Source organism: Echinops telfairi, unplaced genomic scaffold, assembly GCF_000313985.2.
Source record: "Echinops telfairi isolate 266 unplaced genomic scaffold, ASM31398v2 ScPeMD7_7412;HRSCAF=8450, whole genome shotgun sequence".
Classification (NCBI taxonomy): Eukaryota; Metazoa; Chordata; class Mammalia; order Afrosoricida; family Tenrecidae; genus Echinops; species Echinops telfairi.
Window position 1 is genome coordinate 10,831,508 of NW_022111312.1, and position 26,797 is coordinate 10,858,304.

Here is a 26,797-nt window from a genome sequence, read left to right on the forward strand (position 1 = left end):
TGAAGCCTTTGTGTCCCCCGTGCCCCTCCTCCCCAAACACTGGTCTTCGTTTCTGGCCATCAACAAGCACCTATTGTCCTGCACAGACCTGATGAGCAAGTGATCTCAAAATAGGGAAGCTGGTAGAAGGAGGAGAGAACTCGTATCTACAGGAGCCTCTTTGGTACAGCAGCTAGAATACCCTCCACTTCATTGTTTTGTGTAGTTAGGTATCAACCTGTAGGGTCTGGTAAAAGATGAAAAGCTTGCCCTTAAAATGTGTTGAAATTCTTGCCTATTAAAAACCGCTTAGATGTTACTGGTACAGTCTTGTATAGTATGTTAAAAATTGGTAGTGTAGTATTGATATGTAACTCAATTAAAGGGGACAAGTACTTTGTCTTTTTGAAAAAATGAGCTTCATTTTCTTCTAGTCTAATGGATGGGACCCCAATGATATGTTTCGATATAATGAAGAAAATTACGGTGTAGTGTCTACGTATGATAGCAGTTTATCTTCATATACGTAAGTTTTTAAAGTTTGCTTTTGTTTTAGGGCATTTGTGTTTGATTTTTCATTAACTTAAATTGTAGTATTGAATGAGTGTTTCAGTTTGGTTTTAAGCCAGACAAATTATGTGAAAGAGTTACTTTGTTAGTATGTAGGCTGAGTAATTACCGTTAGAACAGATGTAGTTTGCCTACATCTTAATGCTATGCTCTAAATAAATTTTTGTTTTTAATTGAAGTTTCAAAAATATAAATTTGCAGGGGTACAGCAGGTTATGGGGGACTGGTAAGTTTAGCCAATTTTTAAAAATGTCATACTGTTCCAAGGAAAGGTAACAGAACAAATTAAATCTTAAATCTTGATTAATGAACAAATGACTAGATCACCCTAATTCCTACAGCTTGACTAGTGTTGCACACTTTCGACTTTGATATAGTGGTAGATGATATAGTGGCACATGAACCGTGATGTCCCCTTTCTCCTCCTCCTGTCTCAGGGTGCCCTTGGAAAGAGATAACTCTGAAGAATTTTTAAAACGGGAAGCAAGGGCAAACCAGTTAGCAGAAGAAATCGAATCAAGTGCACAGTACAAAGCTCGGGTGGCCCTGGAAAATGACGACAGGAGTGAGGAAGAAAAATACACAGCTGTTCAGAGAAATTCCAGTGAACGAGAGGGGCACAGCATGAACACCAGGTACTTAAAGGAAATATCTGTGCGGCCTTTTGGGTCCACAACACCAGCTCTGTGTGGGAAGGTGTGCTGAAGAAAGCTATCTCCTCTCCTCTAGTGAAGTAGTTTGGCTAGACTCTAGCCGCTAGAGAATGCAGACGGACCTGCTTTAGGATACTTTTAAGTCAGCTCTATGGAGCCAAGTGTTGGGCATAGAAGGAAATTCGAATCAGGGCCTCACAGAGCTGGTGTTTAAAGAATAACTAACTGCTGGACATGGGGGGAAGCACGCACATAACGGAATTGCCCTGCTCAAAGGTCTAAGAACATTCCAAGCAAGCACCACCGACGTAGCCTGAGAGTTCTGAGAAAGCCTCCCAGAGGGGTGGTGCTGTGACAGGCTGTTCTGAGAGGGTCATTGTCCTGGTGCAGGTTGAAGGTACAGAGCTGGCAGCTGGTGATAGGACCTGAGGCTGGAAAATGGGCTGGGCCAGCCAGAAGGATTTTGCATGCCGGAGTTTTAAAAGGTGGCACCCTGGGCCTAGGGTGGCATGAAAGAGCCTTAGGGCGGAAAGGACAAGCTGAAGCATGCTAGTTAGGACATTGAAATAGTTCCACTGTGAGAACTTGGTGACCACCTGGGCCTGGGATGGTGCTGGAAAAGCTTAGCAGACTGACAGGAACTTAGACCCAGACCAAGGACAGAGCCGATATGACCATCCCACAGACTCAGCCTCCCATTTATTTACACACACGTGTGAGAAACCCCTCTCACTGCCTGTCAGGGCAGGAAATGCATCCTGTCTACCCAAACTGGCAGGTGGGAGTTTGGTCATTTGAGTTCAAGTGTCAGGTGAACTATTGAGACCGAGTGACTGATGTGCAAGTATGGGGTTTATCAGCATTGCTGAGTGTGAAGCCATACGCAGACAGCAAGAGAAGTGATCTGAGATCTCAGAGAAGAAAGCCAAAAAAGAAGAAAGTTTCAAGGAGACACATGCTAGAATGAGTCATAGGAAGGACAAGTGGTATGAGAATGAACAGAGATATCAACTCAACTTTGTACTGAGGTGGCGGGAGGACGTGAGAAGCAAGAGAGAGACTGGGCCAGCATGGATGTCGGATGGGTCTGGAGGAGAGTGAGGAGGTCAGGTCCAGTTTGGAAGGTTTTAGGGCAAGCCGGCCCTTCTGTCTGAATCACTTCTCAGTATGTTTCCTGGGCCTGTTGTCTATGAGTATAAAATGATTTGAGAGGCTCTTTCATTTTCAGGGAAAATAAATATATTCCTCCTGGACAAAGAAACAGAGAAGTCATATCCTGGGGAAGTGGGAGACAGAATTCACCGAGGATGAGCCAGCAAGGATCGGCCTCCATGTCATCGAGAGCCACCTCACACACTTCAGATTTCAACCCGAATTCTGGTTCAGACCAAAGAGTAGTTAATGGAGGCAAGTATTTTAGCCAAATTTGTCATTGTCATCGACCAAGTATATCATTTTCTAAATACTTACAAGAGTGGTTTCTGTGGAGTGGTTTTCACATTAAAATTAACTCAGATTTGCTTTTGTGAGTATCAGAATGTTGTACAAGTCACTGTATGTACAGTACGTAGCATGAAGAAATAGCTATGTGTTAAAAACAAGTGCTGCATGTAACCCAAAGATAATGCACTTGGTGCAACAATTTACCATATAAAGAAATTGGAAATTTTAGATAGGTTCTTGTTTTTAAAGTGGTTTCTCATTTTAGATAATAAAAGCATTTAGCCTTTATTTTTATGGAAGAGCCTCACCTATGTGAAGGTGCTTGGTAATTCATATAGATTTTCATTAGCTTCTGTTTCTTGTATTTCTATTCTTTTTACTTCAAGAAAGGATCTGAGTTAACTTGCAATACAAGACTTGATCAAGGGTTGTGTGAAGAAGAGAGAAATAAGCTCAACAAAAATAACTTAGTCTAAGGGTGGCTGTTCAACTTAGCCACTTACTTAAAAGACACATCTGTCACTAGTAGATAAGTCATAAACTCTAGGTTGACTGTAGCTCACAGGATTTTACAATTCGAGCCCAGGGATTTGGGACCTCAGGCCTGTGGGTAGTGGGACAATGTGGTGATCACTAACAGCTATCAGAGCATGTTCACCCACATCCAGATGAGAGTGGACATTCTGTTTTAACTACTTCAATTTGAAAAGCTGGAAACAAATAGAGAACACTGAGTTTACAGTTTCATGAAGCCTTTTCTCCAGAATTCCTCTCCAAACACCACCCATTACATGAGTATTTTCTAGACATAGTATTTGGGGATGAGAATTCTTTGCTCACAAAATAAAGAGTTTTAGTTGTTCAAAAACCAACTTTTCAAAGTAAATACAAAATCAAAAATTTAAGAAGGGGTCTAGGAAGTGGATGATACTCCATTGTGTGGACTTGTGGAGAGGAGCCCTAGACTCACCCCCAGACCCAGGTAAGTGGGGTAGGTGCTGTCACTGTTAGCTCTTCCGCCCTGTCCCCAATGTGGGGTGACTGCTCTGTAATCACATTGTTTCTTAAGCAGTCTCTTAAGTAAGCCTGTAACAAAATAGATTATGCCAAGGGTGCCCTTTGCTTTTCCAGTTTAATAAGACAGTGTTTCTGAAAAGACAGTGAGTGGTAGCCGCTGTCACTCCTGTGCTTCTGCTTCTCCTACGGTAGGGCTTGCCTAGTGGGAAGTCTGGAAACAAGATGAAAAGCACAGACCATGGTGTTTGTAATTGGACACAATCGTCATGACTGCTTACTATATTCCAAAAGTTAAAGCTACTGTAGCAGAGCAGATAAAGCCAGGTCCTTGTGGTTTATTGTGGGAAGTCCCCACGTGCATGACATGAGAGACTCCTGAGAGACAGCTCCAGCCCCAGGAGAACAGGCAGAGTCTGAACTGCCGCCTCCACTAGTGTTTGTAGATCCTCATTAACCCTTTGGGAACGTGTGTTCATTTCAACAGACTTAACTTTAAGGAGGTTAACGTAAAATGTGAATTTATGTCAGTTAAGTTATGCTAAAACGTAGCACAAATCAAATGACTGTCCTCAAAGGGTTAAAATGTACAAGAAATCATTTTTGTCATTTTACTTTTTTTTCTGTTTACTTTTTTCCCTCATTTTTTTCTTTAGTTTTTATACTTTCCTTCATATCATTTGTTCTGTCAGGTGTTCCCTGGCCATCGCCTTGCCCATCTCCTTCCTCTCGCCCACCTTCTCGCTACCAGTCAGGTCCCAACTCTCTTCCACCTCGGGCAGCCACCCCTACACGGCCGCCCTCCAGGCCCCCCTCGCGGCCATCCAGACCCCCGTCTCACCCCTCTGCTCATGGTTCTCCAGCTCCTGTCTCTACTGTGCCTAAACGCATGTCTTCAGAAGGTACAATTCCACAATTTGTTCATGTTTCTGTTTGTCTTTGTTTAGCTCCGATGTGAGTTTATAATTACAAAAGTTTCCTCTTCATTATTTAATAGCCTATATGACATCTGTGTTTTGATTAAAGCTATGTCTGTTCACCATTTGTTGATAGAAGAGAGGGGTCATCAGTGCTGAGTGAAGCGATGATGTTCTTCTTGAGTTGGGAGGAGGGTGGGCTTCTGCCTGGTGGTCATGTTCCTGGACATTTCCTGGGAAGGCTGCGCCACAGGGCCGTTTCCCGCTTGGTGAGCCCCTGGCCATGGAGGGGCTGCCTCTCCGCAGCCTCAGACTCCCGCAAGAGCTTGGCACTGGACAGCTCCTTTGCCGAAGCACAAGTGGGAGTGGGGGCTGCAGCCTCCACCTCAGATCGCTGTCCAGTCCACTGTAATGGCTTGAGGACTGAGGATGTTAGCTGTCAGTGTTCTATAGTGAAAGGCTACTGCCATCTGGGAGAGCCCTGGATCTAAGATAAGGTATCAATAAGTGCTCTATATGAACTTGTATCCGGGTGTTTTTTTTTCCTTGCCCTTGCCAAAAATAAGAATAAAATCCTATTATTCTGATTCTGTATATTAGCTCACCATTCCTGCTATTAAAATACACGGAGTTGGTGTGAAGAGGGCACATTCTAATTTAAAAGCCTGTTTTCTGTATGGTAATGCTTTTTTTTTGGGGGGGGGGTAATGCTTTTTTTGATGCTAGTTCGGAATATTAATGTTGAAATTTTGATCTGATAACACGTTAAAATTTCAGTCCATACAGCTTCTATTGGGATAGTAAAATTTTCTGGCACACACCGCTTCCCTGGAGAAAACCATGTGATCTGCTCATAACTTGGGGAGGGGATGAGGTGGGGTAGGGTGACCTGGGCAGAGGTGTCTAGCCTGAAGCAACAGGTCTCCTTCAGGCTCAAGCTGGCACCTATCCTTCTCAGAAGTGCCAGCAATCATGAATGTGTGATGTTTCCTGCATGCGGGTATGCTTGCTAAATCTCGGCTCTTACTTGAATCGGACGGAGTGTGTGTGTGATATGGGCGTGAAAGGGCTGCTTGTGCACACAGGCATTTACTCAAAGACGTAAACCTCCGTTATTCAGAGATGGTGTGTTCTGTTTTTCCTTTTTCACTGATTTGAATTAAAAGGTATCCTTTTTGAATTGTCACCTTCAGAAGCAAAACTATTAGTAAATGCAGTGTTTTAATTCAGGAGACTGTATTTTGTGTTTATCAACATTTATATTAATGAAAAATGTGTTTGCTGAAGTTATATATGATTTCATGGAGTTGTACCATCAGACATTCTTGGCCCCTTTCCATTGGATTGGGTAGGACAAAACAGACAGACCCCTTGTTGTGGTGCTCTGGTCTCTGGCTACCCTTCACGGAGCTAGTATCTTGCCACCATTTCTCCAACAGTGTATGTGCTCTGCATGTCTCTGTACCCCATTTTGGTCATTCTCGCTGGCCCAGACCACTTTTTAATGCCGTTGCAGCCTTACTAGATTAGACCACAGTATAATGTAGACATAATCTGTCTAGGTCCGGGGAACCAAAAAATCCTAGGTCATCACCTTTTAAGATGATAGTCATTCACCTTATTGTGGTGGTCTGGAGTGGAACCTGAAGGATCTCTGAGACCTGCCAATATTTAACTGTAGGTGCCCAATTCTTGTCTGTCTTGGCTATGACACCCTTCTCCAGTTGAAGATTAGTATGTACCGTATGTGATTAGCATCTTTTTTGAAATCATGCCCATGAGTGAATCCACCCCCACACATGATCAGTCTAGCCTGAAGTCAGCGGCGGGCAGGAGAGCAGCCCTGGCTGTCACAGGAGAACTTGCTTTCTCTGGGTGCTGAGAGCCAGTGCTGCTGCCAAGTTTCTGGGACAAGAGCCATTCAGGCCTGTTTCCATCTGTGTTCCAATGCACTGTGGACTCCTTCAGAAAGAATTCACTGTCAGGATGACAAAATGAAGGCTGTAGAATTCAGGCAATTAATACAGTGCCTGTATCCACCTCAGATCTCTACTATCTGGCCTCACAAGTCAAACACTCCCTGCACTGCCTACAGGTGAGAGCTGCTCTAAGCCATGGCTCATAAAGTGGATCGTCGTGTCAGCAGGAGTAGATAGTCTGAAAATTTTGAAGAATTTAAGAAGAGTATTTGCATAGGTGTTTCAGTAGTAAAAACATTTGTCAGGATTGACAGTCTTTATCAAATATCATTTTTTTCCCTTTTAATTTTGAATGTGGGAAATTTGGAGAAGAAAGCTAAAAGTCAAAAATGAGTCCCATCATATCATCATAGCTCTTACATTGTACTATATTTATTTTTATGTGTACAAATAATATAAACAAATCCTTAGAATCTTTTAGGGATATGGCTTTGGATTACTTGATTTCTTGCCACCAACTTCATTCTTCTCTTTATTTAAAAATGAAGGGAAATAAAAATTGATTATAACGTGGTGACATTCCACACAATAGTACGGGCAAAAAGATGTATGGATTTTTTTGTTTTGTTTTCTTTAATCCAAGAGTTGCTAAACTACTGTTGTTGAGAGGGAGAGAGAGAGTGTGTTTGTGTGTGCACACGTGTGTGCTTTAGAAATTCCCTACTGATGGATATTGTTGCATTTATATCATGTTCACTGTTCCTCTTTCCTCTTTTAGGGCCTCCAAGGATGTCCCCAAAGGCTCAGCGACACCCTCGAAATCACAGAGTTTCTGCTGGGAGGGGTTCGATTTCCAGTGGCCTAGAATTTGTACCCCACAACGTGCCCAGTGAAGCAGCTACTCCTCCAGTGGCGAGGACCAGCCCCGCAGGGGGCACCTGGTCAGCAGTGGTCAGTGGGGGTAGGTAACACTTGGCTTGGGGCAGAATGACTGGGGCCCATTTGTCCAAGGTCTAAGCTCAAGCTCTGGTAGAGGAAGGGTGTCTGAGGTGCTGTTGGCCAGTCAGTTCAAATGGTGGGATAGCCAGGACTTGGAGAGCTTACTCCATTGCTCATTTACCATGTTGTAGAACAAATTATGTTGTCACTGGGAATTTCCATGTTCCCAGTCAGCAAAAGAATTCCTGCCTGGGTCTGCTGTGTAGGATTCTGGCCAGATTTCTGTGTGGTTGTAAATATGAATATATATGCTTATAGTGCAGTGGGTTTCTGTAGTACCTGTTGGTGTCACCTTTTCCTACTTCTGCATCACACCCAAAGCAGAAGGCAAAGTTATCTACAATTTGTCTAAGGAATATAGTAACAGCAGCTGAAAAATATCCGTGGACAAGAGTGTCCAGTCAGGCTAAGGCATTGGCTACTAGACATTCCTGGTCTTCTAGGCTTAGCGCCCTTGGGCCCAGAAATCCAGAGGCAGGGCGGGATTGCTTGTTTTAGGGCTGATCTATCTAAAACAGCCCACAGTGCCGTGAAGTGAAACAAAAAGACCTTTAAACGGAAGCAAAGAAACACAATCTAGCTCTGCTGTGTGTCTGGTTTCTGTTAATAAGTGTGGTTCCTCAACATCATGTCACGCATAATTATACTGCAATTTCTTTTGCCCATGCCATTTTCTTCCTGGTCTTCAATTATGTTAACAACCAAATCACATTTTAAAACCTTTATTTCCTGAGCTGTACTTTTTATCACTTGACAGTACTCAGATGATCTGGAACTGGATTTTGAGAGTAATGACATGATTATAGAGCCAGAGAGGAGAACAGAGTTGTTCTTGGCCCACCCAGCACTGCGTCACAGGATAGACCTCTGAACTAACTGGGAAAATGGTGCCTGTTGAAGAGTAGCTTCCCCTGATGACTTCAAAATAAAAGACCTGCTTAACTGAAGCATTTTCTCTTAACCATTGGTTCCAAGCTCTGGACATGCATTTATAGTGGAATAAGAAGGCTGTGACATAGTTGTTAGACTGCCACAGATACTACCACTAGAGAGGAAGCCCTTGACCGAGGTGGACTCAACACCGGCCTGGCCTGTAGCAGTGGGCAGACTGGTGGTCAGCATGGCGCCAGACCTAGCCGACTAGGCAGAGAAATCACTTGAGAGTATGAATGAACCTTGGTTTGGCTCATCTTTCCCTTCTGGCAAAACTGAGACCCTGCTTCCCTTCGTTGCCAAGCCCTGGATCTTGATGCCGACAGAGAGAGAGAGAGAGAGAGAGCGCGAGCGAGCGAGCGTGAGCATTTGAGGTTAGTTTTGTCACAACCAACTCAACAGCAACAAATGCGCTGTTGAAAGATGGTTTAGCTTCTTACTTGGAGCAGAAGATATGTACCTGCTAACCAGGTCTCCCTTCCTCTCTGCACTTGAGAGTGTTGTTAATTTTATCTTAACAAGTAGCCGTCATCATGCCTAAGCCACCCCTTTTCAGTGTCTTTTATAATACTGCCTTTTCCTTGTCAGACTGGTCTTGTCTTTCAAAATTAAACCCTTAGAGTTGAGGAGGAATTCCCAGTTGTACTCAGGTATTAGTAATTGCTGTTCATCAGATATGTGTGCTAGTGACAGCTCTTACTACTGTTCCTAAGACTCTGGGGAGGCAGGCAGGTTGGTGGGGTCAAGAGTCACTGAGAAGGGTCCAGAGAGCACTGCTCAGCTGGGATTTTGAGAATCTCACTCTGCTTTCAGGAAAGGATGTTTGAGCAGAGACTTTAATGGTTAACTTTCCCCTCTGTTCTAGTTCCACGGTTATCCCCTAAAACTCACAGACCCAGGTCTCCTAGACAGAGCAGTATTGGAAATACTCCCAGTGGGCCAGTCCTTGCTTCTCCCCAAGCTGGTACCATTCCGACAGAAGCTGTTGCCATGCCTGTGCCCGCTGCCTCGCCTGCACCTGCCAGCCCAGCATCCAACAGAGCGGTCACCCCGTCTACTGAGGGTGCGTACAGGAGGGAGGCTTCCTTCTCTCATTGTAGGTGGGGTAGGGGCTGGTGCTAAGGGCTTAGGTCTGGGAAGTGCTGTGTTGTCTTATTTCAGAGCACGTGTTCACTTTTTGCATAAGTGAAAGGAGTTTAAGCAGCTCAACTACCGTGTTTCATATGCCTGCAAAGAAGAATAGACTCTTATTAAATAGATGGGTTCATTTCTAGAAAGATAGGAAACCAAAATTGTTGTATGTATTGTTCCATTTTTACATCTCCTTTATCTGACTTTGAATTTAATTTTTTTCTTATCTTATAGCTAAAGATTCCAGGCTCCAAGACCAGAGGCAGAACTCTCCTGCAGGGAATAAAGAAATTAGCAAGCCCAGTGAGGCAGCAGCTAGTTTTTCAAAAGCTGAAAATAAAGGTTAGAAATTTTGAAACTCAGTAGGCTTAATTTCAAATACCTGGATGGAGTGTTTGGTCAGTACTTTTTCAAGTTCTGTGCATACTCAAATGCATAGCTTGACAAATGCCCAAATCTGTAGTTACTATGTTGACAGTTTCGTCACTTTTCAATATACCTATTTTCATAGGTAGCATTCTATACTAAAAACATCTTTAAAGTTTTTATTTTTTTAAAAAACAGATTATTGGCACTTCATCCACATATACAATTCAATAGTTCATTCATCAGGAAGAGTTGTACAATCATTACCACAATCAGTTTTAGAACACGTCCTTTTTCCTTGTACTCATTGTTAGAGTAATTATTGTTTTTTAAATTGTGATAAAAATATATGCAACAAAACATTCTCCAATTCAAAAATTATCTCTAAATAAAGATTAGGAGTGTGTATCTGACAGTTCTTAATTTTACAGGTATTTCACCAATTGTTTCTGAACACAGAAAACAGATCGATGATTTAAAGAAATTTAAGAACGATTTTAGGGTAAGTGTCATAATTGGACTAATGGATTAGACTATAAAGAGATTAAGCTCTACTAAGGATTTTTATATTATCTATTTTTCAAAGAGTGTTGAATATTCACTCAGAAACATGGAACCATTAGAATGGTAACAGGTATCAAGTGCAGGAGACGATAATCTTGACATTGAAAAGCTTCCTGTCAGACCCATAAGTGGTCATTGAACATTCACCTGATTCTCTGGGTCGCATGAAGCTGGATTCTAGTGGAGCCAGGACCAAGGTATCTCCCCCTGGTTGGCAGGTGGGAGGTAGCTTGGACCTGGTGTTTGAGATCGTCAGGGGCTTGCTCTGGAAGCTCGAAGGTACTGATTATGATGGAAACCTCTATAATCTCATTTCTCTATCCTTGAAGTTTTTTCATTCTTTCGTGAGTTGTTTACTCTTAAGATACTGGTGATAGCAGGCTCGGTTTTGAGACCAACTCCAAATATCCGCTTGCAACCTAACAGCAAAGATGAATGAATCCAAAAGCAAAGGCCACCCGTTCCCAGTCTGTCTTCTAGCTTTCTGCCTTCATTCTCAATGGCAACATTCAAAATTCACATATTTCCATACTCGAGTCTACTTTTCTCTTCAGCCTCAACACTCAAAATGGTTGTGCATTAACATTTTGAAGCAATATTCAACACACAAACAATACAAAGAATAATGAATGTTATTAACTTAACCAGTTTATCAAATCAAGCATTCCAACAGCAGCATCCTTTTTTACCTATTTCTCTCTTCTCTCCCATGCATGTAGATGGTTTTTTTTTAAAGCCTTTTATTTTTATTTTATTTATTTTTTTTTATCGATAGGTATGATTTATTTATTTTTTCTTTTTTAACATTTTATATTAGGGGCTCATACAACAATTATCCCAATCCATACACACATCAATTGTGTAAAGCGCATTTGTACATCGTTTCTCAAAACATTTTCTCTCCATTTAAACCCCCGACATTAGGTCCTCATTTTTCCCCTCCCTCCCCGCTCCCCCCTCCCTCATGAGCCCTCGATAGTTTATAAATGGGTATTTTGACATATCTTGCCCTGTCCGACGTCTCCCTTCATCCACTTTTTGGTTGTCTGTCCCCCAGGGAGGAGGTCACACACAGTTCCATGTAATCGGTTCCCCCATGTAGATGGTTTTATACAGAATCTTGATTTTTATGTGTCATGCTGTAGGTATTCTTGTCTCTAGTTCTTATTCCCCCCTCAGCATTTTTTAGGGTTTTTTGTTGTTTTGTTTTGTTTTCATATTCATTCCTCTCTGAGAGTATACTTGTACTGGATTTATTATCATCATGGAAAGTTTTTTTTTTTTTTTAATCTTATTGGGACTCATACAGCTCTTACCACCACCCATACATATATCCATTGTGTCAAACACATTTGTATATATGTTGCCATCATCATTTTCAAAACAATTTCTTTCTACTTGAGCTCTTGATATCATCTCATTTATTTTTCTCTTTCCCATCCTCCCTCATGAACCCTTGATAATTTATAAATTATTATTTTTTCATGTCTTACACTGACAGACGTCTCCCTTCACCCACTTTTCTGTTGTCCACCCCCCCTGGGAAGGGGTTATATGTAGATCATTGTGATCAGTTCTCCTTTGGTAAGTTTTAAAAAATATACTTTATTGGTTTTTAGTATGCTCACCGAATTGTGCCGCCATCACCATTAATTTCAGAGTATTTTCATGGCCCTAGAAAGAAACCCTGTACCCTTTGACCGTGGTTCATTATTTCTCCTCCCATCTCCCTTCTCCCGAACAATTCCTAGCCCGGCCAACTACTAGTCGACTTTCTGTATCTGTGGTGTCCTTTTTCTGGACATTTCTTATCAATAGAGTCACACAATATGTGCTCTTTTATGACTGGCTTTTGTGACTTAACATGGTGTTTTCAAGGTTCATCCTTGTCAGTGTCTATTAGTACTTCATTTTATTGCCAAATACTTTTCCACTGTATGGGTTATGCCACATTTTATTTATCTGTTTGTGAATTGTTGCACATTTAGGGGCTTGATACTTTTCAGCTATTTTGAATCATGCTGCTGTGGTTATTTGTATCCAGATTTTTGTGTGGGGATACATGCTTTTACTTCTCTTGGGTACACAGTTAGGAGTAGACTTTCTGGGTCACATAATAACACCCTGTCTAGACTTTTGCAGCACCGCCACTCTCCCCATCAGCGTGTGGCAGCTCTTATTTCTCCACATCTTTGCAAACACTTGTAATTACCTGACTTTCTGAGTGAGTATTGGCATGCTTGTCAGTGGAGGTGAAATGGCATCTCACTGTGGCTTGGCTTTGCATGTCCGTGGTGGCTGATGATGCTGAGCATCTTTTCAATGTGCTTACTGGTATTTTTGTATCTTCTTAAGAGACATGTATAATGTAAATCCTTTGCCCATTTAAAATTTGATTTGTCTCGTGTTTGCTTTGGCAGCACATACACTAACATGTGATTTGTCTCTGTTTCTAAAGTACAGGTTTGTAATACTGATACCATACCAATCCCTTATATTAGATCGATGACATTTGGGTATTTTTTCCCCTCCTGTTTTGTGGTTGTCTTTTCACACTCTTGATGGTGTCCTGGGAAGCACTTTTTTTTTTTTAAGGCCACTTTTTCTGTTGATTCCTGGGTGTTTGGTGTCAAGTAAGAAGCCATTACCTGAGGTTCATGATTTTGAAAATTAACTGTTTTCTTACAAGAGCTACGAACAAGGTTAAATGAACTCTATTTTGAATTAATTTTTCATGTGGTGTGAGATGTCAGGGGTTCTGTTTCTTCATGTGAATGTCTGGTTTCCCCTTTTGTGGGAAAGACTGTTCTTTCCTATCGGATTGCCTTTGCACCCTTCTTGAAAATCAATTCCTGTTTATTTGAGAGTTTCTTTCTCGGTTTTTATTTCTCCACCGATTTCATGCCAGTCCTCAAGCCTGCTCAGTGTCTTATCTGCTGGATGGCCACTTTGCCATGCCAGCGGCCATGGGACACCTGTCTGAAGCTGCACTTCCTGATGAGCTTGCTGATCTCCAGCAGCTTGAAGGGGATGACCCACTCCTGAAAGAAAGTGCTGGTCTGGCTGCCCATCTTTATTAGAGCCCGTCAGTTTTAAAGGCTTTTCCGGTTAATAGGAGGCATTTTGGTTATTGTGATTGGTTTACAGTGCTTTGCAAACCTTCCTTAATGTTTAAAAGGCTCTCTCTTTAGGACTTCTACTCATTACTAAGGTCTAAGGAATCAAATGTGTCACTAAGGGGTGTGTGGGGGGAGAAGGGAGCGTGGTTGAAGATGAGCGCCTCAGGTAGAGGAATGGTGCCAGCTTTACAGTTTTCTTTGCTGTGTACTGGATACTGTTCTAAATACTTACATATTGAACCCTTCATTGCTCCAGTAGCATTTTCAAGCATATTCTGTGATTATCCCCAGTTGTGTCTCTTAGGAAACTAATGTGAAAGAATGAAATACCTTCCCAGGGTCACATGGCCAGTAGATGCCAGGCCAGATCATCTGTGTGCATCTGTCTGAGCTAGCCAATGCTATGTGTGCACGACCATTCCAGATCCATCTTTATGACATACATAAGGTGCCAGGTACCATGTACTTACAAAAACTCTAGTCTCTCACTGAGGTGGGGATACAAGTTTCCTGTTGTTAAAAGATTCTGTTTTTCTCTCTCTCTTCCCTTGAGACTCTCTGTAAGCTCTAATCCTGCTATGCACAGGCACTGTAGTTTTCGTCCAAGAACTGCCTGCAGTTTGACCTGCTGGCCTGTCTATGATGAGGGTATGGGAGGTAAATAGAGTTGTTTGAACTTGGCCTGCACACTGACTCAGATGTCTGACCTTGGGACGTGTTACTGACTTCCCCGACCTCAAAATGAGATCATTGCAGAACCTCCTTCAGAATGTTCTCTGAGTACCTGTGGGCTGTTGATACAGGGTCTGGCAGAGTTTGCACTCGGTATTGGTAATTCCTACTGCCAAGATGTAGGCAGTCCCAGGGCTGCTAGGTATTTGTATGTTTCTTGTTTTCAGTGTCACCAAATAATCTTAAGGCTTCCCTTCAGTCTAGTAAGACAACAGAGAGGGAGATGTAGCTGAGGGCTTAACCACATAGCTTGTGCCTCGGTGTCCCTTTTGCGAAAATGGTGTCGACCACAGTGTCTACATCTTACAGGGTTGACGGGACAACTGAGCACCTGCATCTGTAAACCAGTTAGAACTGTGTGCACCCCTAGTAGGTACTCATGTGTCTGTCACGAGTAATGTGATTTTTTTGCCTTCATTTTCGGAATCTTTTAGTAAGTATTCTAGAAGTCTTCTGTAGTACACCAGGTGTCTGTGGCACACAAGTCTGTAGTACATGTGCATCGATTCTAGTAGAGATGTTGTGAGCCCCGGGAAGTGTACACAGTAAGAAACTATACAATTAAATGCTCCTGTCAGCTTATACCTTTATGCACTTGACAACCCTCTAGCAGTGTTGCCGATGCATGGCCCCTGATACCAAGATCTCTGTGCTGAAGCCATTGGTGTTGGCCTGCCCTGCCTTGGTGCAAGAGGCATCTTGTCCCTCTAACCTTTGGGGTGGGGTCCCTTCTCCTGTGAGGGTTTCTTCTCCTGGGTGTACTGCACCACTCGGCGCAGTAGCTGCCATTTGCTCATGGCCACTCATGCTGCTGCTGTTTGTGATGTTTCTTTCTCCCTTTCTTGACATTTCCATCAACTGCCCTTGGTGTTTTTCTTGTGTCAAGTATTGCATCTTTATATTGCCTTTAGCCAGTGACAGTACTTCTTCTGGTCTGCAGACTTAGAAAGGCCAGCAGGTATTTTCTTACCTCACACTCTTGCTTTGCCTCCTGCTCTTCCTGATAGGACTTTGGCTTTGTGGTTTCCTCCTTCACCTAGGCTTGCACGTGGCCTAATGGACCAATGTGTCTATTCAGATCTTCCCCTTCGTTGAGTGAGTGTGTCAAATCCTGTGGACTCCTGCACCGAGCCCGTGCCCCAGCCACGGGGGTCCAGCCGCGTGGTCCACCACCGTTGTTCAGTTTCCACGACTTGTCACTTTCATGGTGGACCATCTTCTCCCTTTCCTTTGGAGCTTTAAGCATGCTCTTCTGTTTGCACTGAACCTTTTCCCAAACACCTTCCCCCAAAGGCTCGTCTCAAGGATGTCGTAGCATGTACCTCATGTTGCTGTCAAAGGTCTGGGCTCATCCAGAAGGCAAGCTTTAGGAGGAAGGGAGAAGGAATTCCCAGCAGGCACAGTTACTAACCTGGGTGCTCAGAAAAAACCCACAGCACCCTGCCAGACAAAGTGAAACTGTTCCCTAAGGTTTCTAGGGCTGTACGTCTTTATGGGAGAAGATTGCCCCATCTTCCTCCCACAGAGCAGCTGATTGGTTTGAACCTCTCATCTTTGGTTAGCCCAATGCGTAGCCCACTCTACCACCTCCTTAATACATGGTAGGCACTCAGTAAATATTTATCGCTTGAAGCCAGGATATTCAAATGCTTACATTCCTATGGTTGTCTAGTGGAGACTTCATATTAGCTGTTGCTTTACAAAGACATTTTGAAATACGAGGGGGGAAAGTTGTCCAATACATTCCGTGCTTACACGTAATATTGTTTAGGTTGTAAGGTGCTCATAGAGAAAATTAATTACTAGAGCTATTTGGAGTGACTCAATGGGTGCAGCAGTGGGTGCAAACATAGGAACAAATGCGAGGACAGTGCCGGACCAGGAGGTGTTTAGTTTTGTTGTATACACGGTCACGATGAGTCAGAACCGACCTGGCGGCACAGACTATTACAAATATTATTAAAGTGTGCTTATTTCCTTTAGTTACAGCCGAGTTCTGATTCTGTGGATCTACTGTTAAACAAAAATAGAGAGGGAGAAAAATCAAGAGATAGCATCAAAGACAAAACTGAGCCCAGCACTAAGGAGTCCTTCCTTGAGAGCAACAGCAGCACCTGCACCAGTGGAAGCAGCAAGCCCAGCAGCCCCAGCGCGTCCCCTTCGATAATTAGCAACTCTGAATACAAAAGGGGGCCGGAGGTCACGTCCCAGGGGGTGCAGACGTCTAGTCCTGGGTGCAAACCAGAGAAAGATGACAAAGAAGAGAAGAAAGACGCAGCAGAGTGAGTATACCTGGGATGTAGCAGGCTCCATCCGGGAACTTCGGTCATGCCTTTAAGGTGTTCAGGTCTTTCTAATCTAAGAAGCAGTTTGGACCCTTGGGACTGCCTTTTAAGTGACCATTGCAAGTGGCGTGGGAAGTAAATGAGTCACTGCACTACTCTCTTCTCTTTGGGCCCTGTTTTTGCACCACCCTACCCCCACCACCCTGGGTAAAAGTGCCAGAACGGAATTAGAAAGGCTTATTCTCTTCAAACTTTGGAACCGTAACCTCCTGGACCCTGCTGTGCTGCTAAGACTTAGAACTGCCACTGCCCGGGAGAGAGAAAAATGTCTGATGTCTCTATGGAAACTCAAAATGGCTTTTATAAGAAATGCTGTTTTAATTACTGGTTAGATATGTTAAGATAAGCTTAATGCTGTACATCAGCATATTAGCGAGTTAGTGGATTTTTGTGGGCTAGCCTCAGAACCTAATAACCATTTTTTTGTGGGTTCTGATTTCCAAACAACCCAGCTGAGCTTTTGGCACGCGGCTTGCTGATAAGCTGAGAATCCTGCCACTTCTTAGTTTGAGGCAAGCTTTTTAGTAGAGACTTGGTTTTCCCCAAGATGGGTCATGTCAACCCCACCTTGTCATATTCACAGCCACTAAGAACTAAAGAGCTGGCAGGAAGGATAGTTCTGTGGTTACTCTGTCCAGGCATACTGTGGTCAGGAGGAACAATCGTTTATCATAACCTTAAAAACAAAACAGAACAAAAACCCTCCTCTGGCCAGTTTCTTCATCAGAATAGGAGATATGCGTGCATTGTGTGTGTGTGTTTAAAAAATTATTTTTAATAGGATTGATACTCTTCTGGTGTGAATTATTTGTCTAAGGTTTAGCAGTTTTAAGGAAGGATCAAGTGTGGGGGGGTTTTAGAGAGACCTAAGTCCTGTGCAGACATCACTGCCCTCTGTGTTTCTTTCTCATTTAGGCAAGTTAGGAAATCCACATTGAACCCCAATGCAAAGGAGTTCAATCCTCGGTCCTTTTCTCAGGTAGGTTGGTCACTCTGTTTGAAGTAATTTTAAGACTCTAGGGGGGAAATCACGGGGGATTAGTAGTAGCGTCTGTCTTTCATAGTTGCCTTTTGAAAGTAGTTGCATGCTGAAACAGCTATTGATGAAGTTTGTTTCCCTTATGTGGTAATTTTTGAGCCATAGAGAAGATGCTTGTTTGATATCAACTAGATGTGATCTTGGGCAAATCTTTGACTGGCCTCTGAGGTTCCTAGACACAGTTTTGTCAGCATTCTTCTGAATTTGTAAGAAGATATTTATTTACCGTTTTGATGATTTTGAACACTTTCTTCCATTTCTTCAGTTACTACCACCATTTTTAATAGTATTGTTGATGAATTGGAAGTGTTTTACTTTCATTTATCATTGAAAGGGACCATTTAAAAGTAAATGAAGAGGAAGGGGGTTGGGAAAGCCGTCAGACCTGCAGTAGTAGTTTAGCAGTAGTAGTAAACATCTCCTTACAGTGGTTGGATTCGGTTTCTGCTTTTGTAGCCAAAGCCTTCCACAACCCCAACTTCACCTCGGCCTCAAGCACAACCGAGTCCATCCATGGTGGGCCATCAGCAGCCAACTCCAGTCTATACGCAACCTGTTTGTTTTGCACCAAATATGATGTATCCAGTCCCAGTAAGCCCAGGCGTACAGGTGAGTCATTGGGTGTGAGGACCACCCGGCACCTTATAGATTCGAACTGCTGAGACCAGGGCTGAGTGCTGTTTGGAAGAGGGCGGGGGCCGTGGTAGGGGGTATTGAACGTATAAGGACCTGAACCTGAGAGGGCTGTCTGGGCCACATGAGAAAATTGATTTAGGTTTTCTGTTGTTCTTGATGTTCTTGCCTATGGGTTTGCATTGTATTCACTGGTTTTTCTAATGACTATAAGAAAAGCTGCCGAGTTAACTTTTCATGAGTGATAAAATGGGTTCTTATTGTGATAAGTGCCTAACTGTCATATTTTAATTTTTTTAATTCCTTCTAGCCTTTGTACCCAATACCCATGACGCCCATGCCCGTGAACCAAGCCAAGGCCTATAGAGCAGGTAAAGGTGAGAATAACCCTGCACGTGCTTGCAGTTGGCATGCTGCTTGGGCTCCGCCACTTTGCATGCAGCCAACACATGCTTGTTGACCCTCTCCCGTCTCCCAGCACTGTTGAAGGATTCAAGGGTGGAGTTATAAAGAGAAATAAAAGAGAAATACTCCTTAGTTATGACAGTTAAAGAAGTCTGGTGACACAGTGGCTAAGCACACAAGCTGCTCACCAAAAGGTGGTGGTTGGCACTCACCAGCAGCTCCTTGGGAAAAAGATTTGTAGCCTTGGCAACTGTGGGGGCACCTCCACTCCCCACTCTGGGGTCACTGTAAGTCAGAATCAAAACCACAACTGAAGGTTTTGTACAGTATGCTGTCCACAGCCTTTTCTTGGGGGGGGGGGCAGATCCTGAGGGTTTGGGTATTCAATTTTAAAAAGAAGGGTCACTAAACAGGGAGGGTAGAGGGAGAGTGGGTAGGAAGGAGGGAACCGATTACAAGGAACTATATGTGACCTCCTCCCTGGGGGATGAACAACAGGAAAGTGGGTGAGGGGAGGCGTCGGACAGGGCAAGATATGACAAAATAACAATTTATAAACTATCAAGGGCTCATGAGGGAGGGCGGAGCGGGGAGGGAGGGTAAACGTGAGGACCTGGTGGCGGGGGCTTAAGTGGAGAAGAAATGTTTTGAGAATGATGGGGGCAATGAATGTACAAATGCACTTTACACAATTGATGTGTGTATGGATTGTGATAAGAGTTGTATGAGCCCCTAACAAAATGATTTAAAAAAAAAAAAAGGGGGTCACTAGATTGCTGGCCATTTTATTTTGCACTAACACACAGTCCAGTATTTCTGTTGAAGCAGAGGTGTCTCCCCAAACCAACATTCAAGTCTTAGTGTAGAGGGCTGTCTCTTCATCTTCAAAACAAGGCATTCTAGTACATTCTGCACACCTGGGATAAAAGTCTTCATAGGCTAAATACACAGGAAATCTTTTAATGTTGAAAATGCCCTTTTACTATCCTCTTTACCATCCAATTACCGTATATACTCGTGTATAAGCAGAGTTTTTCCAGCACATTTTTAATGCAGTTTTTATGGTAAAATTAGGTGCTTCGGTTGATACTCGGGTCAACTTATATTCAAGTATATACGGTGGTTGTTAATTGTGAGACAAAGATGAGGCTGGCTGCTCAAGTAAAGATTTAGTTTCACATGATTGAATGAAATTGTATGCTGTGGATTATGTGCCAATAAAACTGGGAGAGAGAAAAATTCACAGCCCCCCCAAAAAAAAAAAATTTCACAGCCTTAGAAACCCCAAGGAGCAGTTCTCCCTTGCCTTCTTCCATCTCTGTGAATCCAAATGGACTCAATGGCAGTGAGTATCCAGCTAGTTGACAGTAATTAATTGCTGTCATTTAAGCAAAAGTGGAACTCTCTGTCTCTCATAAGGCGCACTTCTCAATGTCTTATAATCTTTGGGCATAAGGATTATTTTCTGTTCTTAATTTAATAAGCTTTTAAAAAAAATAATTTTATTGGGGGCATGTACAACTCTTATCACAGTCCATACATCCACCATTGTGTCAAGCACTTTTGTACATTTGTTGCCCTCATCATTCTCAAAACATTTGCTTTCTACTTCAGCCCTTGGTATCACCTCCTCATTTTCTCCTCCCTCCCGCTACCCCCTCCCCCATGAACCCTTGATAATTTATAAATTTATTATTATTTTGTCATATCTTACAACCACCTGACGCCTCCCTTCACCCACTTCTCCGCTGTCCATCCCCCAGGCAGGAGGTTACATGTAGATCCTTGTTATCTGTTCCCCCTTTCTCCCTCACCTTCCCTCCACCCTCCCTGTATCACCACCCTCAGCACTGGTCCTGGGGGGTTCATCTGTCCTGGATTCCCTATGTTTCCAGTTCCTATCTGTTCCAGTGCACATCCTCCGGTACAGCAGATTTGTAATGTAGAATTGGGATCATGATAGTGTGGGTAATAAATTTTCTTTGTTGGTTGAAATACTTGTGATTATGTGAGTCTTAATGAAAACTCTTAATCTTCTCTTTTGCAAGTGCAATCGTGTATAGAACAATCGTGCTTTAGAACATTCGGCCTTCTGTGACTTGGGCCCTAGCTCGAGCTAGTTAATAAACTCCTTGGTTGTTTGCAAAAAAAAAAAAAGAAGAAGAAGAACATTCGGCCTTGTTCTAAAATGATCCAGTGATAGGATTGAGCATATTTTCAGGGCCTGAAAGGGTTCAGGGGGAAAAAAGTTTTTTTACTTCTGCCAGTCCGTGCACCTTCTCTGCATGCTCCCAGAAAAGAGAAAGAAGAATTCAAAATAAAATAACAATAGTTTCTTATCCTGCCATTTTGAGTGAGTGTTGTGTATTTAGGGGTTCGACTATACCCCCCTAGGTCTTGCTATCTTTGATGATTATTTACAGCTGTGCTGTGGGGACATTTTAGTGCTAGCATGTGAGAGACCACAGTGACAATAAGCTAAGCTATAGTAGCACAGTCACTGCAGGAAGCCCTGTCATTTTGGCTGAAGAGAAATGTCTCTCCTGAGGGGACTCAGGTAGCTTGACTCAGGTAGAGCCCATCTAGCCGATCGGAAAGGACACTTTGAAAAACAACAGCTGTGAACATGTGCTGACCATACAAGGTGGGCAGTGACAAGGAAGTGATTTGGCCTGTAATTCAGATTCGGCGATTATCAAGATTTTGCCCTATTTGCTTGGCTGAGTTGTATTTCCTTGGATAAAGTATTTAAAAAAAGAATGCCAGGAATCATGCTATTTCTTTCCCTCATACCTGGTGTGTGTCTCTCAGAAGTAGGGGCATTCCTGGCTAGCATGCAATGATTGTGCATAATCACATTTCCCTAGCTGAGTCAAGAATATGTTTTACAATTGGTTTGTTTTGACCGCATAAAACATGATATTTATGTTACTAGATCTATCATGCCACTTGGTAAGCTCCCCTACCATGGCTGCGTTATAGCAGCCAGTCATAAAATGTGAAGGTTAAGTAAAAAAACATGGCTTCTAGGGTTCTAGTTATACATTCATGAGTTAACCAAACCAAACATGTTGGAGCATGTCTCTGTGCAGGCAAGTTCTCTCTGTGATACTTTTCTTAGGGCCTTCCAAAAAAAGTTCAAATTACAGCTTTGGCTTCAAAGAGGGGATTAGTGGGCCAGTTTAATTCAAGATGGATGTCAGTTCAGAAGGTTATGGTGAGGTGAGTTTTGGGGTCATCCCAAAGGGGTCATCTTTATAGATTTTCTCAAAGGACATAGGACAATCACGGGGGGTTATTAAAAAGAAATTTTAAGAAAATTAAAAATTGCATTGTTTAAAAGGCAACTAGGAAAGTTGTGCCAAGGAATCAGGACCTTCTCATTCTTCCAGGGCAGCAAGGGCTGTCTTAGGAGAATTTAGTTGAGAAACCTTACCCCATCCACCCTACAACCCTCATCTTGCCACTTCAGACTTTATTTTGTTCTTCAAACTCAAGAACATTGAAAAGGAACACAATTGGAATCCCTCAAGGGTGCCAGGACTGCTGATTTGATGTGGAAGTCGAAGAACACCAGATTCTTCAGGGAAGGGTTAGAGAAATGGAAATGCCACCTTCAGACTTGTATAGTCATAGGTGGAGGAAATGTTGAGAAACAATGGCTTCAGGTTTTGATCATTTTGTCTGTCCTTTACATGATGACAGTGATTAGATGCAGGTTCAGCCGGTTTGGAAGGAGGAGTGGGACAGGAGTGTTCCCTCTTCCATCCCTTCTGGAGGTTTTTAAGTGTTACTCTGATTCTTTGGGGATTGATGCTTGGCATCATTGTTCTTTAGGGCTGTGATAGAAAGTCTGATAGAAGTAGATCTTATTCCACTGTGACCCTCATCTCTGCATTTCCATTGCTGTGGTAAACAAACTTTGACCCATCACAGTAGGCATCATCAAAAGCAGCCTTCTCTCAATAAGACCAATGTAGTTTAATGGCAAAATGAAGAAAATGCAAATTGTTCTTTGAGATTGAAGGAATGATGACATAAGCAAATAATGTAGAGTATGATTCTTTCATGACGCTTGACTATAGCACCCATATCATCACTGTATATCACTGATTTTTTTTCAACAGTGAAGAATTCAATGACCTTTCCAACTCAAATTAACATTGCAAGAATTTGATCATGACTGCATCTCTTACACTAAAAATGTTTTGCACTAAAAACAGTTGATTTTTAGTTTCTTCATTTATAGAAGCTGATGGCCTTCCCTAGCTTGGCTCATCTTTGAGGTTGTTCTGACCTCTCAAAGTCTAAAAACTGTTGTCACATGCAGCAGCATTCCATTAACTTACTGCAAAGCTTCAAAGATTTGGGTCTGTATCTACTCAAGTTTTGTTAAAGTTTTGATTTTAGCTCTGACCTTAAAATTTTTTTTTTTTTTAATCTGGCACAAACTATCCCTTCTTTTGAGGGAACACTAGTGAGACTGAGAACTTATCTGCAGCTATCCTCTGATCACAGACATGTTCAGATCTGTTTTTGCCTGGTGTACACCCATGTAAGTATGAAAGGGAACCTTCACAGCAGTGCTTTTCACCTTAACTGGTTTCACATACCATCAAGGTTGCTCATTGAAAGCATACAGTTCAGTGGGTTTTAGTATTTTTCGAGCTGTGCAGCCATCACAACAGTTACTTTTAGAACATTTTTATCACCCTCAGCCCCCAAACCACACACCCCTTAGCATTCGTGCACCATTTTCACACTCCTTCCCACACACCCAATGCACACTCAGCAACTCTTTATCTCTCTCTGTTTGTCTAGTCACGACAGCACATAACGATGTCGTGTTAGTGATGGACTTCTTGTGCCTAGCATCCAGTCTTAAGGGTGCTAGCATGAGCTAGTAGGCTTTGCCTTCTACTTGGTGAATAGCATCCCTCTGTAATATACCATGTTGTGTATCATACATCTGATGAACATTTGGGTGTTTCACTTCTGGGCTGTTGTGAATAATGCTGCTTCTGAACATGAGTATCCAAGTTTTTATGTGGATACATATTTTCCCTTTCTTCAGTATATGTTTGGAAATAGAAATGTTTTGTTGGAACTGTAGAACTTTTCCAAAGTGGCTGCACCATTTTCTGTTTCCTACAGTAGAGTATGAGGGCTCCAACTTTCCCACATTCTAGCCAACACATGCTGCTGTCTTGTTAATTTCAGCCTTTTAAGTCAGCATTGACTCTGGCAGTGAGTGTGGTGTAGCTTCGTGGGTTATAGAGAGAGCCTGGTGGCTCCTAACCTCAAGGTTATCTCGTCCTGTGGTACTTCACTATCGTTTTAATTTGTATTTTCGCAATGACTAGTGATAGTGGGTGCTTTTTCACAAGTTTGCTGACCATTTATATATCTCCTTTAAGCAATGTTCATTCAAATTCTTGACCTAGATTTTATCAGATTATTTATCTGGAATAATCGTAAGAGTTCATTTCCTAGAAACAAAATCTACCCTCAGATAAATGTCTTTCAGATATTTTCTCCTGGTCTGTGGCTTGTCTTTTTACCTGCTCGATGATAGCCTTTACACTACAAAAGTTTTTCATTTTGATGAAATAATTCATATCCCTTATTTCTTCCAGAATTCATAAAACTTAATTTTTTATATATTTAAACCCATTTGGAATTAATCTTGTTAATTAATGAATGATTAAAATTAATCTTATACAAATGACTGAAAATTGTTTTTAACAATTTCACTATTCTATAATTATCGTAAAATGTATTTCTTTTAAGCTTACGTTTTAACTTTTGACAAGAGTATTTATCATATAACCACTACCTTAAGCAAGATGAAGAGCATTTTTCATCATACTTTCTTCCACCAGGTACTGGTCCAGACCTCCCTCCCCTATAGTGATTAACAATAATGTCTCCAGGCACTGCCCAGGGCCCCCTGGGAGACAAAATTTCCCCCAATTGTGAACCATTGACATAAGAAATGACTAAAATACGGTCCATCTGAACCATTGTTTCCCAGAGTGGGCAACACTGCCTCCTGATCTCAGGGTCTGCAAAAGCAAGGGACCTACACTTTATATTGGATCGTGAACTGTAGGACAAACATTTTTAATGGCCAGATGGGGGCGCTAAGTTGTTTGTTTTTCCCTGGAAAGGGGGCATAAGCCAAATAAGTATGGGAATTTACAATCTATCTAATAGGTTTAACTATGATTAAGGTAGGTTCAGCACAAGCCATTACCGTAACCATGATTCTGTATCACATAGGGGCCTTCAAAAAGTAGGTGGGGAAATTCCACTATCCTTTTATTCCATAGTTCCATGAGCTTTTTGAAGCCCCCCTTTTATCTGTACTGATGATGGATGAAGAATGATCTAGAAGGCTAGCTACAAAGCTTGCTAATAAGGCCAAAGGGGTGGGGTGCAAAAGATTAGAAAGGGCCATTTTGCTTAGTATTATTTGAGCACTTCTTGCTAAGGTTGTGTTCAAGTGTATGTTCATAAGTAAGAATTATTTTAAGTTTTTATAGAGACAGTAAACTTGTGCGTCTGTGAAGGCGGCAGTTGAAGTGTCACATTGATAGTGGTGAGTGGGTAGCTCAGTCACTTGGCTTATTAGACAGACTTGTATTTGATCAAAATGCTGCCTAAGTTTCGGGCAACTTTTCCTTTACCAAAAGGAGCTGCTTTTTCAATATGTAGACTCAGAATTGAATTCAGGAAAAATATTTTACTTTATTGTTCCTACTGTTTTCAAAATAAAATTAAAAAAAAAATCAAATAGGGCATTCAACCCACTGCCATGGAGCTGGTTCTGACTCATAGTGGCCCTGTAAGACAGGAGATCTGCCCCCGGGGATTTACAAGGCTGCAAATCCTTATAGAAGCCAAGAGTCTCATCTTTTCTCTGAGTGACTGGTAAGCTTGAACTACTGACCTTGTGAACCCAATACACCAACTAAAAGTTCAGCAAGTCATTAAAATTTTGACTTCAAGTTTAAAAGATTGAAAACAAAAACTGAACTAGGGATGTTGGCAATACCTTCTGTAGCCAGTCAGTCCCCACAGATTCATGAGTGTTAACCTGTTGTCTGGTCTGTGCCTCGTACCATCGATGTTGTGAGCTCTGTCCTTCGGACGCTTGCAGACTCCAGTGCACACGCAATAATAGACGTGTGCAGGGAAGGGACACAGTTCATCTAGCTCTTAAGGGGGCGCTGGGAAAGTCCTTCTTGAAGAGATAGCAGCTGAGTTCTTGGCAAATTGGTGTGGCACAACAGGAATGAGATGTCACTCTTGGCAAAACGGTGTGTCATTTATACACCTGCTGTATACTTGAGGAATATGGGGAGTTGTGTGGAGACCACCAGTGTGGGGAAGTAAAGAGACATGGAGGGGGGAAAGGTCTTGGGTTACACAAATGCTTTACATTCAGGTGGTAAGTAAAGGGGATGTGCGTGCATGCATGCGCACATACAAACACACATGTATGTATGTATGAATGTATATATGGCGATGAGCTCTTTTCTGACTAGAAGCATGATTTGGTGTATTTAGTGCACGTGGCTCTAGTCCCCATCATCATGTTGTGGTTAGTGCTCAAAGGGAAGCCCACAGGGACTCCTCAAAAAGAGCACTGAGCACTCTAGGGTGCCAGCCAAGTCTGTTGCCTGTGGAATCAAGGAGTAGCCTGTGTAATAAGACAGGCTGATGTGGGGCTGGTAGATCCCCATGTGGTGCACTGAGTTGGTGGTGCTAAGTTGTCTCTCTTCCTGCAGTACCAAATATGCCCCAGCAGCGGCAGGACCAGCACCCCCAGAGCAGCATGATGCACCCAGCCTCCGCAGCAGGCCCACCCATTGTTGCTACCCCTCCAGCCTATTCCACACAGTACGTTGCCTACAGCCCTCAGCAGTTTCCAAATCAACCTCTTGTTCAGCACGTGCCACATTATCAGTCTCAGGTAAGGCTTGGGGTTTCCTGGCTCGCTCTGTTCCCTGGGGATATTGGTTCAGCTTAGC

At 42.6% G+C, this 26,797-nt stretch overlaps 1 protein-coding gene across 8 annotated transcripts in view; it reads left to right on the top strand.

Annotated features, from left to right (window-relative positions):
- The window catches only part of ATXN2 (ataxin 2), a 58,402-nt gene that overhangs the window by 18,031 nt on the left and 13,574 nt on the right, over window positions 1–26,797 (top strand). For 4 of the 8 annotated variants that reach the window (XM_045296882.1, XM_045296878.1, XM_045296880.1 and 1 more), the window contains 13 exons: window positions 414–505; window positions 987–1,184; window positions 2,431–2,609; window positions 4,352–4,561; window positions 7,274–7,456; window positions 9,293–9,490; window positions 9,793–9,900; window positions 10,356–10,426; window positions 16,323–16,621; window positions 17,600–17,663; window positions 18,180–18,332; window positions 18,667–18,733; window positions 26,555–26,739. In XM_045296882.1, coding sequence (XP_045152817.1) covers window positions 414–505; window positions 987–1,184; window positions 2,431–2,609; window positions 4,352–4,561; window positions 7,274–7,456; window positions 9,293–9,490; window positions 9,793–9,900; window positions 10,356–10,426; window positions 16,323–16,621; window positions 17,600–17,663; window positions 18,180–18,332; window positions 18,667–18,733; window positions 26,555–26,739 — 2,007 coding nt within the window. The remainder of the gene's footprint in view (window positions 1–413; window positions 506–986; window positions 1,185–2,430; window positions 2,610–4,351; window positions 4,562–7,273; window positions 7,457–9,292; window positions 9,491–9,792; window positions 9,901–10,355; window positions 10,427–16,322; window positions 16,622–17,599; window positions 17,664–18,179; window positions 18,333–18,666; window positions 18,734–26,554; window positions 26,740–26,797) is intronic. The other 4 variants (XM_045296879.1, XM_030887476.2, XM_045296881.1 and 1 more) reach the window with 2 other exon arrangements.